The sequence below is a fragment of the Mesoplodon mirus genome (genome assembly GCF_964341445.2).
Source record: "Mesoplodon mirus genome assembly, chromosome: 1".
In the NCBI taxonomy this organism is placed as follows: Eukaryota; Metazoa; Chordata; class Mammalia; order Artiodactyla; family Ziphiidae; genus Mesoplodon; species Mesoplodon mirus.
The window spans coordinates 192,759,384-192,772,360 of record NC_138976.1 but is presented as its reverse complement, the minus strand read 5'-3'; the positions used below and the strand labels follow the sequence as shown (position 1 = coordinate 192,772,360).

At 39.1% G+C, this 12,977-nt stretch overlaps 1 protein-coding gene across 1 annotated transcript; it reads right to left on the bottom strand.

Annotated features, from left to right (window-relative positions):
• Positions 1-758: 758 nt before the first annotated feature.
• Positions 759-12,614, bottom strand: LOC309806995 (E3 ubiquitin-protein ligase RLIM-like; the record flags this gene model as incomplete). The annotated part of the gene is given in 4 exon segments (XM_082626121.1): positions 759-2,300; positions 2,304-2,353; positions 3,688-3,931; positions 12,525-12,614. Coding segments are annotated over 4 exon segments (1,926 nt in total).
• Between the last annotated feature and the right edge of the window lie 363 nt (positions 12,615-12,977).

Genomic DNA, 12,977 nt, shown 5'->3' with positions numbered 1-12,977 from the left:
AGGTTGGCAGTGGATGCCATTTCCTAAGGTTACATCTCTTGTTGGGTGGGCTTCTCCTATAACTCGAAGACATTCTGGGTTGCAGGAACTGCTATCTCTCTATGCCCCTTCAAACCTAGTGGTTATAATACTGGCTTCTCACAGCTGCTAGCCTCAGGGTACTTCATCATCTCTTGGTTTCCCTTCATTCTTTACACACTTTAGTCTCTTCATTAAATGCTATTCCATCACTCTTTTAAAGTGTGCCATCAGTTTTTAGCTAGAACTGACTGATACATTGGTAGTGGGGAATAGGAGAAACGTTAAGGTAGTGTTAGGGAGGTGGGATAAACTGCTGTGGAGAGAGATAGGAAGAGAAGGGTTTCAAAGCTTTTTATGGCATTCTAGGAATGTAACATGACTTCTTTATGTGAATGACTCTAATGTAGTCTTAAATGGCTTCTTAATTATTGATATTTGGTTGGGTTTCTGTTTCTTTGCATGCACAACCAGGATTGAACAGGGCTAAGAGATGTCTGGGATTTACATGATGAGATAATACTACTAGGATCTATCTAGATTCATTTTATCATATTAAGACATTTCTCCCATGGAATCAGGAACATCCCAACCCAGTGCACATGCTAAGTTTTTATTGAAATTCAGTGAACTGCTATGGTGTGAAATTAATTTTAATTGTCAGTCCCTTGCGTCGGCAGGCCGACTCTCAAGCCCTGCGCCACCAGGGAAGCCCTATAACACTTTATATAGCTGAGAATTCATCGATCAGGATTTTCACTCTCATTGGAATCCACTACTTGCCTATGACAAATCGGACACGTAGAGTTCTCAGACAGCCAGCGATCAATGCAGTGAATGTGATATTCATGGGAGCAAGGTAGTATGCGAAGCTTGCTGTTCTCTGTGTACTCTGTAAGGCAAATGCTACAGGCTTTTAGTGCATCATTTTCACCAAAAGATCTTAGAGCCAAGCTGTCAATCTGTGCTTTGGTGAGTCCTGTAGTTTGCAGATTATGGGAGGACCCAGAGTCACTTTCATCAGATATTATTAGGCTAATTTGTATACCCCCTTGGCTGGTCTCTGATGATAAGTTTGTTTCTTCAATGCCTTCAAACATCAGTGATCTAATTCCTGAATTTTCATCACTTGAGCTGGAACCAGAAATAGGACTAGAACTGGAACTAGACGTACAATTGGGGCTTGAATGCCAACTCAGTGTGGAACTTGAATGGGTATCATAGCTAGCATTTGAATCAGAACCAAATGTACCACTACTACTACCATTAGGTGACTCTAGCCATTCCATGTTTTGACTTGGAGGTGAGACACTATGCTCTAAATTACTGTCACTGTCCATAAGGTTATTTGAGTTACTAAATTCTGCCATTGTCTGCCTTAACATGCTCTGAATTGGAACAGATGTTGTATCATTTAAGCTAGTATTTAACGTTCTGCAAACGGGATTTCTAATGGTATTGACATAAGCTCTCACACCTGCCTGCTCAGAATGTGAATACATATGCCTCAGTCCTCGTTCACTTTCAGAAGTGACAGTGTTGTTTGGTGTCTCAGATGTTAACTGAGTTCTACTAGCTCTGCTGTCTCTCTGAGAATATGCTCCAGAATGAACTTGTCCTACTTCAAGATTGAAGGGTATGGTTGGATATATTTCCCTCATTCCCCAAGATTCACCACTGCTGGTTGTATCTGGAGAATTTTCTCCATGAACGGCATTCCTTGTTCTAGAAGTTTCAATAAGACCATTATTTTGCAACTCAAATCCAGTCATTTGATGTGTCAATATTTCTTGGTGCTCAGTTCTAGAAAATCTCGCATTCTCACTTAGCAGAGGCTGCTCAAAATTCTGAGAGGGTATACTATGATTAAGTCTTTGTACAATTTCCCTAAGTGAACGTGGAGGCGACCAACTTTCAATTCTTGCTCTGGTTCTCCGATACTCTGGGCTCCTACTTCTTGCTCTTCGCTGACTTGTGGTAGGTGGGAATTCCATTAATGTTTCAGTTGTATCTTGTTCAGACATAGATGGTCTTGTAAATATTGATTCAGATTGTGGACTTTCCACTTGCCTTTGGCTGTCTTCCATATTTTCTCTTCTGGGAAGTCTTGCAGATGCTACATATTCATTCTCTGGATTTGGACTCCCATTATCAAGGTTAGCATTTATTTCTAAACTGAATATGAACTGATCACTTTTAGGATTAATTTGGCTCTCTTCTCTCCAAGATTGGTTTTCTCTTTGTCCACTTGTCATATTTTCAGTTTGTCCAGAACAGTTAAGCTAGTCTATTAGAGAGTCACCACTAGACACGTCATCTGAAGAGTCTCCTCTGTCTGTTCACAAAAAAAAATGGGGAGGGTGCATAAAAGAACTACCAAAATTAGAACCATCATAAAATAGCACTCTGAAACTTTGTTTCAAAAACAAACAAAAAATGAGAACTTAAATACTCAGGTGTTTTCAACTGATTTCACATTTATAGAGTTAATATTTTATAAACTGCACTGTGTAGATTTATAAGTAAAGGTAGAAAAGTTTCGATTCCATCCAAAAAGAGTGAGCTAATCCTAGATAAACTTAGAGAATTTTTTAAAAAGGGAATCCGGAGGAAGTCTATGTTTCAGTATTTCATCATATACACAGCCCTGTGTACCACTGTCGGAGGAATGTCAAGAGACTTTTTTTTCAGTCCACTGTCAAAACACTAATGCAATTAAACAAGGTAAACACCAGTTAAGGTACAATGCTAGTAGTTTAGTTCAATTTACATTATTGTCTAATTTCCATTAGTCTCCAACATGACTACTTGTAGGCTCTTCACTTATGTGCTTTTGATAATAGATAAGCTGTTTGAAAATATAAGGTTATTGCCCAAACATAAACAAGTTTTATAGGTTTAAAAGTGTTTGCATTTTGAATACTTCTTAATGTTACCAAGATATTTAATTGACATTAAATTGAAGGTCAGATCAAATGAATAGACTGAACCTAGCATGGTACATATAAGACCATATTCAAGAGCCAAAGTATTATAGTATCCTCTTCATTAGACAGCAAATTCCTCTACTTCACACTGGGAGGGAGGACACCAGACCTGAGTTTCGAGCAGGGTTTCTCAGCCTTAGCACTACTGACATTTTGGTGCTGGACAATTCTTTGTTTTGGGGAGCTATCCTGTGCATTGTGGGATCTTTGGCAGCATCCCTGGCCTCTGCCCACTAGATGCTAGTAACACCCATGCCTCCCCTGTGACAACCAAAAATATCTCTAGCCATTGTCAAATGTCCCCAGGTGTTGAAGAGAGCACAATTGTCCCCAGTGGAGAATATTTCTGTTTGTTTTTTTTTTACATGTCTATGTAGAAAAAATAATTCAAGAAGTAGGAGGGACTTTCAGTTGAGGTAGAAAACCAAGAAAAATACAAATAGGCTACTTTGCACTGTTTCCCAATTAAAACAACCCAGATGTGAATCAGGAAAACAAACAAACATACCTTGACATTCTCACCAAAAATCAAGTAAATGCCAGTTCTTTTTATGAGAAGTTACTTACCAAATTAATGTAAGTCACTTCTGTATAACTTACTATTTACTATTATGAAGTTACTATTTCCTATTATGAAGTTCCTTATTCATCCCATCCTATTCCCTCCAAAAGCAAAATATACCTGTATTTTCATCTGAGTCTTGTGGTGCGTTTTCTTTAATTAGCTGAAGTCTTCTCAGCAACTCTTCTTCCGTACTTTCACCTAGAATGCCTAGAAGATTGTTGTCTCTCATAAGTTCGTAATCTTCTTCACTCAGATTATTTACGAACCTGGAGAAATCCTCTTCCCGAACCAATCGGTCCGTTTGACTTATGTGTTGGGCCGAAACTCCATCTCCTTCATCGTTGGAATCCGAGTTTTCCACCTTAATAAACAAGTGGAAAATTATCTGAAATTCACGACGTGGTGTTGAAATTCACCAATGGTATTTTCGTTTTCTTCGCTTTCTACTTCCTGCCAGAGTGTCCGGTTCCGACTCAGTCGGATGACCCTCCGCACATATTCCTCCCTTCTCCCTTCCCGACTCAGTTCTGTGGCCCCTGGTGACGCAACAGTTGGGAGCCGCCTCTAGCCCAGAACTTGCTAGACGTTGCCTAGGCACCCATTATCTTCCCCGCTGTTACCGAGTAGGGACTGGATTCAGGTTAGGTTTCATTTCATTCACAACCAGCCAATGTTACTGAGGGTTTATAGTGTACCAAGCACCGTGCTTCACCTCGTTTCACCCACAGGAGCCTATTCTCAGGTTTTCAGGCTCTGATATGCTCTATTTATTCGTTACATTCCATATGACTGCCTTCTTCAAAATGCATGCCAAAGTCAGCCTAGTTCAATGCAGCAATTCTCATTTTCAGGTGCCCAGGGACCTCCGCCTTTTCTCCTCATGAATTTCTCAAATCCTAGACTCTCACTAAGAAAGCCCACAATGTTTGATAATTTACCAGGGCCCTGGCTGAGTCTCTTTAGTGTGTCCTCTCCCTTTTAACTGTTAATGGCTTCATCTTGCATTATATGGTCTTTTAGTCTTGTTTCAAACAAACAAGAAACACCAAAACTTTGGCAGGCTTTTCTGCTCAGCCAGGGAATTCCTTCTCCACAAAAGCATCAGGTTCATTTTTGTCCTCCTTTCTCATAAATATTATAAATAGTACTTAAGCAAAACTAGCCAGAACATCACGGGAACTTTTAGGACAGATACATAGTAGTTACTTTGTCTGCCACAGTGAGTACTGACTTTGCTGATTTTGTCGCATGTATCACCTGAAAGGCTTGGTGAAAATAAAATAATGCTCATTTGCAATGCTATCTGGAGGAGACCTCTAATTCACTCTCAGTACACAGCTTAGAAGTTGAAGGAGCTGTGTAAATTCACAGTTGTTGTTTTGTTCACGGTCCACAGCAGGCTTTCTTGTTTGTTCTCAAGGAGATGGAAGGATGGTAACTTTACTGGTGTGACGGTGAAGAATCTAAGTCTATGTCCTGCTTTTGACATTTGTTCCATGCCTCGTTTAACTTAAGCTAGAAAAATCAATCTTTCCCCTCTGAATCAAATCTCAGCAAGACTTTGGATGAGAACAGAATCCCCTAGACTACCCTGCCTCCTTTATGGACTTCTGAGTGTATTTGTTATCTTTTACTGAAGTTATTCTTTTCACAGGGGAACTCTGTTGTAAACTTGTTTGCTGTGCCTCAATCAAGACTAGCAGTATTATGAAAATTCAGCGTGATTTGTACTCTTGATGCAGGAAACCCTCACAATCGTTAGTGTTCTTGAGAGTGATTGATTCAGTTTAATTCAATTCAATCAATTCAAGTGTCAAGTATGTTTAGCGTTTGTTAAATGTCAGTCATATTATCGGATATTAAGATACAAAGATGAGTATATTTAAGAATCTGTTGTCATTAGAGTATAACAAACAATTGAGCTACACAGAGGTAAAATTACAGTTTTGAGGAGAAAGTGATTTGAGTGAGAGAGAAAATCGGTTTCACTGCATTTGGGTTTTAAAGGATGAATAGGAGTTTTCTAAGTGAATGAAAGGGGGAAATATTTTCAAAAGTGAGAACAGCAACTGCTAACACTCGTAAAACAACAAGGATAGTAGATTTTAATTACTAAAAAAAGACATTAGTTAAATTGGCAGAGCAAGGCCAAAAAATGGAGACCTTTATGACATGTTTAGAAGTTGGACTTTATCATTAGTGCAATGGAAAGATGTTGAAGTCTTTAGACAGTTGATGGTCAAATTTGCAATTTAGAAATAATATTGATAGTAGTGTTGAGGATGAATATGAAGGGCAACAGTTCAGATGGGAGGGTCAGAAATAGATAGAGGGCAGCTTAGGCTAGTGATGACAAGGATCTGAATCAGGGCAAAGGAATATGATTAAAATGAAGGACTTTAACAGATCTCTAGGCAGCAGAACTGATTAAACCTAGTAATATGTGGGAAAGAGGGAAAAGTGGGGAGGGGGAATATATGAGGGAAAGGCAGGGGTCAGGTTTACTTCTGTATTTCTGCCTTTGCTTAGTGGACAGTGGTACCAATAAGAAGTAACACCTGATTCTGAAGTTGTATGGTTTAGCTTAAGAGGGAGCATGATTGCTTATGATTAGAATAGTATGCAAGTTACCTGAAGATTCAGAAAGTCTTACAGTCTTTCCAAATTTAGGTACAGAAGCACATGAACTATTAATAGCCCCGGATGTTTGGTGTTCCCTGTAGTTGGCTCTCAGTGTCAATGACTCTAGCTTCCTGAACTATTTGTTCCTGGTTATGTCCCAATTCTGGTGCAAGTAACAGGGTATAGGGATCATCATCCCAGAGACCTACTTATTGACCTTGATTATTTAAATAGAAGCCACCAATATAGCTGTGCTTTACACTTAATTCTCTCATGTCTTGACTTTCCTTCTGAGTATTGCAGTGTAGGTTCAGTAGTTTTCCCTCTGGATGGCAATATTGCTGCTTTGGCCTTTGTTCTATCCCTTGTCTTGATATCAGAAGTCTTCTGAAGATGTTTTTTCTTCACTTCTCATTTCAGAGATGGGAGGTGCATCAGGAAGTCCAGAGGTTGACTAGAGCATCACTCGAAGTTGAGTTGGAGGGGAAGAGGTTGAAGATGGAAAGCTGCTTACTTTCAAACAGAGTCAAGCACTTAAAAATTTGGCCAATCCATTGTTTATGATGTGGTGAAAAAATGGGGTGTGTGTGAGCAGATTTGGCTGTTCTTTTATCCTGGTTGTAATAATGGAGTTTTGTAATCAAGAGTTTTCTTTTACTGACTCTGTCCAAGGAAGCTTCTGAACAGATTCTATGACTCAAAGGGAGACTGAAAATAAGCAAGAGATAGCATTCTCCCTGAATATGGGTAAAAGGAGTTCCGTGGCTTTAGAACTGTAAGAAATGATCAAGACATATATTCCAGATACCTATTGCAGTATAATAAACCAGTCCAAAACGCAGTGGTAGATACAATAGAAACCATGCTGTTATAGTCAGGACTTTGTGAGCTAAGAATAAAGATAAAGAATACTGGGGATGGCTCATCTCTGCTCCATCATGACTGGGCCTCAGCTGTGGTGGCTTGAATGATTGGAGATAGATTAGACAACTTGACTGGTGTCATATGTCTGGGGCCTTGGTTCTGGCTAAGTTTTCTTTGAGTCACATCTTTTGGTGCTGAAATGTCCAACCAAGATGGCATCTTCATTCACAAATCTGGGGCTTGAGTTGGGCTGCACAGGCTGAAAAATCTGGGGCTGGTTTTCTCTCTGTCTCTGTCTTTCTCCATGAAATTTCTCGGTGTAGTTTTGGAGTCTTAGCAACCTGGATATCTCAATGTAGTTGAACTCTTACATAGTGAGTGGCTTCACCCAAAGTAAACATCTCAAGAGACTTGGCTGGAATCTGTAAGTCTTCCTATGACTTAACCTCACAAGTGCAAGAACACCTTTTCTCTTGCATTCTGTTGATTGAATAAGCCAGTGTATCAGCCCATATTCAAGAAGTGCGACACCATTCTACCTTTCAATAGAGAGGTAACAAAGATTTTATGGTTGTATTTAATGTACTATAGCACATGATGAAAAAAATCTTATAATGATGACTTTTCAGTTGAAGTGGAAATTAATCTCTCCCTCTGTTTTCTGAATTGCATTATTCTCTGGGTAAAAATAAAAATAAAAGAAGGGAGGACATAAAATCTGAAGTTCTTTGCATTCAGCCTGATTTTAAAGATACCAGATTAAGGATCTTTTTATTATGTAATAGTTTTCCCACATCAGAGACCATTGGTAATATTAAGAGCTATTTACTGAGCAACTGTAATTGCTAGACACTCTGCTTGTGTTTTAACTTATTTGATCCAAAGCCCCATGCAAGATAGGTATTACTATTCTCAGAGATAAAGGCATTGAGGCTGATGCAAATTAAGTGATTTTCTCAAAGTTACAGTAATAGATAATATGTTTAGATTCAAACAAGGTCTATAGGATGACTCTCCCTGTTTCGCTCTACTCCGCTATGTTTAATGAAAACACAATTTTAGACATCATTACACAAACGTAGTAAAATCTCAGTTAACTGAGATGCTTGAATCATGTCTGATCATTTTCGTGTGCCATTTCAATTCTGCTTTGGAGTTAGTCTAGAATATCTTCATTTTAACTTAATAAAGAGTAATTTTAAATCAAGAAGTAAACATAATTAAAGCTTGTTAAGATATTTCATATATTTATGTCTTTTCCTTTCCCACCAGAAGGATGGGTTAAAAGCTTGAAAGCATTGATGCAGAAAAATGAATATAAATATGCATGTCTCATGGAATCTACTGGAATTGGTTCTTTGACACAAATACTTGTTTTGAATCTAAACAAGAAATTCTTGTTAATTGAAATCACAACCTTTCCATTTACATAGGCTTGACACTAGGAATTAGTTTCATTTCTTCCTTATTCTTACCTCTAATTATGGAAATAAAAATGTATTTATTTAGCAAGTTCTCATCCCTCTTATGATTTCCTTTCTTCCTGGTTCTGCTCAGATTTAGACTTTTTTTTTTTTTTTTTTTTTTTTTTTGCGGTACGTGGACCTCTCACTGTTGTGGCCTCTCCCACTGCGGAGCACAGGCTCCAGACGTGCAGGCTCAGCGGCCATGGATCACAGGCCCAGCCACTCCATGGCATGTGGGATCTTCCCAGACCGGGGTACGAACCCATGTCCCCTGCATTGGCAGGCGGACTCTCAACCACTGTGCCACCAGGGAAGCCCAGATCTAGACTTTTGATAGCTTTTCTATTAGTTCCGTATCAGTGGTTAGTTTGTTTCTATGCTTTCTCTAGTTTTGAGACATTTTACACACTTTCTCTGAGGCATGCTCCAGGTCTGTTATTCACAAGCAAGTTAGTTCATATTTCTGCACATTTTTTTATTTGTAAAGTCTTACCTCCTAGATTATTGTAATAAATAAATAAACTTACATATACATAAATAATATTCTGTTTGTTTGAAAAGCACTCTGACTTTTTGTGAAAGAGACTCACTTCCCAATTTTACAGCATTAATCTGAGGAACAGGGGCCTGCTGGAATACTCCCCAGGGACAGAGGCTGGCGGGTGCCATCTTCCTGCTCTCTCTCTGCCTTGATAAAACTGAAAGGTGCCATCTTTTTTCCCCTTTTTCCTTTCCTGCAGGTGACAACTTTGTGCTCCAGCCAGCTGGCTCCTTCTTCCCTGCTCTTCCTCTGTCTTGCTATATATATATTTTTTTTCTTCTTCTTTTTCTTTTTTTCTTTTCCCTCTTTCCCTTTATTCAAATGGTGTCATCTTTGCACTCTTCCCACCGCCTCACTCAGCCAGTAAGCATCATCTTCACACTTTCCCTCTGATGTGCTCCAGAGAGCCAGAATCTCCAAGACAGGAGATCCCATTTTTGTGGCCTCCACTCAGGGGATGCTCCTTGATCACCTGGCTCTGGAGGTCAGGAGGGATTTCTTTTCTGGGTCCCATGGGACTGTAACAATTGGAGAGACAGTTCTTGGCAGGATACCACCCCCAGGATGTACCACTACACATCAGACTGAGACACAGCCCCAGCCTTTACATGAAAAAAGCCTATTTGCTAGTAGGGACAAGACTTAAGAGCAGACTTCAGGTTCAGCACACATCTAGAGGCTACGGATGTGCTCTCGGGGAAGGTAGGCTGGGGGTGCCATCTCTCCACCCTCACTCTGCCTTACTACAGTTCACTGGTATCTCCCAGAATGGAGCTTGTACACTTATCTGAAGCACTGTTTTCTTGTGACTGCTCCCCAGGGGACACCTTCAGATTGCTTGCTTTTGGGGCGCAGCAGGGCTTACACTTGCAATCTCACAAGGCTAAATATATTTGCATTCTTTAAAAGCTGTTACCAAATTTTCTGGCTTCCTATCAACCTGAATCTAGGTACTGCCTGAGATCCTCCACTTTGGGTTGCTCATTTGTCTTGGCACACCCTCAACTGCTGGGATGGTGTGCCAGGTCTATTAAAAATAAACTGCTTAGGGCCTCCCTGGTGGCGCAGTGGTTGAGAGTCCACCTGCCGATGCAGGGGATGCCGGTTCGTGCCCCTGTCTGGGAGGATCCCATATGCAGCGGAGCGGCTGGGCCCGTGAGCCATGGCCGCTGAGCCTGCGCATCCGGAGCCTGTGCTCCGCAACGGGAGAGGCCACAACAGTGAGAGGCCTGCGTATGGAAAAAAAATAATAAAAAAAAAATAAACTGCTTAGACAATCACAAAGATTTGAGAGGCAACCAAGAGTAGACAGGGTTAAATGACAAGGTTCATCTGTCACACAGCTCTTCAAGACTGGGAGATGTGGCTATTTCACTTAATGCATAGAAACCAACACAGAGAGTCAAGCAAAATGAAGAAAGAGAGGACTATACTCCAAAAAAAGAACAAAATAAAACCTCAGGGAAAAATCTTAATGAAATGAACATAAGTAATTTACTTGATAAAGAGTTCAAAGTTATGGTCATAAAAATGCTCACTGAACTCAGAAGGAAAATGGATGAAAACAGTGAGATCTTCAACGAAGAAACAGAAGATATAAGAAAGCTCCAAATAGAAGTCACAGAACTGGAGAATGCAATAATTGAACTTAGAAATACAGTAGATGAAGCACAAGAAAGAATAGGTGAACTCAAAGACAGGTAAGAGGAACTCATCCAATCAGAGAATAAGGAAGAAAAAAGAATGAAAATAATGAATATAGCTTAAGGGATTTATGGCACATCAAATGGAATAACATTCACCTTATAGGAACTCCAGAAGGAGAAGAGAAAAGGGGGCAGAAAACATTTGTAGAAATAATATCTGAAAACTTTTCCTAACCTGGGGAAAGAAACAGACATCCAGATACAGGAAGCCCAGAGAGCTCCAAAGCAGATCAACCTAAAGAGATCCCTACCAAGAAATATGAAAATTAAAATGTCAACGTTAAAGATAACAAGGGAATCTTAAAATCACCAAGAGAAATACAACTTGTTATATAACTTGTGATATACAACTTGTTATATAACTACATCAACCTAAAAAGCTTCTACACAGAACAATAAACAATCAACAAAACGAAATGGTGAGCTACAGAATGGGAGAAAATATTTGCACATCATGTATGTGATAAGGTGTTAATATCCAAAATATATGAGGAACACATACAATGGCTATATATATATATATATATAGATAGATAGATAGATAGATAGATAGATATAGATTCTCAAACAATTCAATTAAAACTTGGGCAGAAGAACTGAATAAAATTTTTTCCAATGAAGGCATCCAAATCACCAACAGGTTCATGAAAAGATGCTCTACATCACTAATCACCAGGGAAATGCAAATCAAAACTACAACGAGCTATCACCTCAAAGAGACTAAGAGGTAACAAATGTTGACAAGGATGCAGAAAAGGAAACCCTTGTGCACTGTTGGTGGGAATGTAAATTGGTACAGCCACTATGGTAAACAATATGGAGTCTCCTCAAAAAATTAAAAAGAAAACTACCATACGTTAGCAATCCTGCTTTGGGTATATATATATCCAAAGAAAATGAAATCACTATTTCAAAGAGATATCTGCACTCGCACATTCATTGCAGCATTATTCACAATTGCCGAGAAATGGAAACAACCAAACTGTCCATGCATGGATAAATGGATATAGAAGATGTGGTACGTACATAGATGGAATATTATTCAGCCATGAAAAAGAAGAAAATCCTGCCACTTGCAACAATATTTATGGATCCTTGGGGCATTATGATGAGTGAAATAAGTCAGAGAGAGAAAAATAAATACTGTATGTTATAACTAAATTGTAGACTCTAAAACAGCCAAACCCAGAGAAACAGAATAGAATGGTTGTTGCCAGGGGTTGGGGTTGGGGGAAATGGGGAGATGTTGACCAAAGGGTAAAATATCCAGTTAGCACATGAATTTCTGGGAATCTAATCTACAGCATGGTGACTGAGGTTAACAGAACTGTATTATATACTTTAAAGTTGCTAAGAGAGTAGATCTTAAATGTTCTCACCGAAAAAAAAAAATGTTATTTATGCGAGGTAATGGAGTTGTGTTAACTAGCTCCGCTGTGGTAATCATTTCACAACATGTAACATACCAACAGGTTGTACACCTTAAACTTACACAATGCTATATGTCAATTACATCTCAATAAAGTTAGAAAAATACAGAAAACAGACTGTTGCACAACATTCAAGCAAAAATACTAGTTTGGGGCTGCTTTTTCTTGAATTTAGTCATTGTTCCTTCTTGAATCTGTTTTGTATCACATGATAGCAGACTCATACAGGCAGCCTACTTCTGATCAGGCGCAGCCAAAAAGAAGCAACTGATGGTATATGGGAGTTTAGGGATAAGCTACGAGATTTCTCCCTTTCTTCCCCTACTTTGTGAAGATTCTCGAGCAGCAACTTTGTAACTTCCACGGCTCCAACTCCAATGAGACAGAACTGGTATGGTCTGACATTGATGATCATTTAACCTGGCCCTGGACTCCTTTACAACCCTCTGCTTAACTCTGACTTTCCAGCATAGGGGTAAAAGTAAATTCCTGTTCCTACTAATCACTCCATTATCTAGGTGGCCCTTCTTTACTTCTCAGAAGTTTCATCACTGGTGTTCTTAATACCCTGTATTAAATTTATTTGCAAAGACTTGAAACAATTTCTATTTTATTTGTTATGGGCAAATACAGTATAATAAAATTTCCAAATATTAAAAAAAAATTAGAAGAGACATGAAATCTCAAAATGGGGAAATGTTAGCCACGTTTAGGAAGAAAATGTACTAATATTATTGGAGGAGAGAATTCAGGAATTGGAAGATAACACTAATGAGTT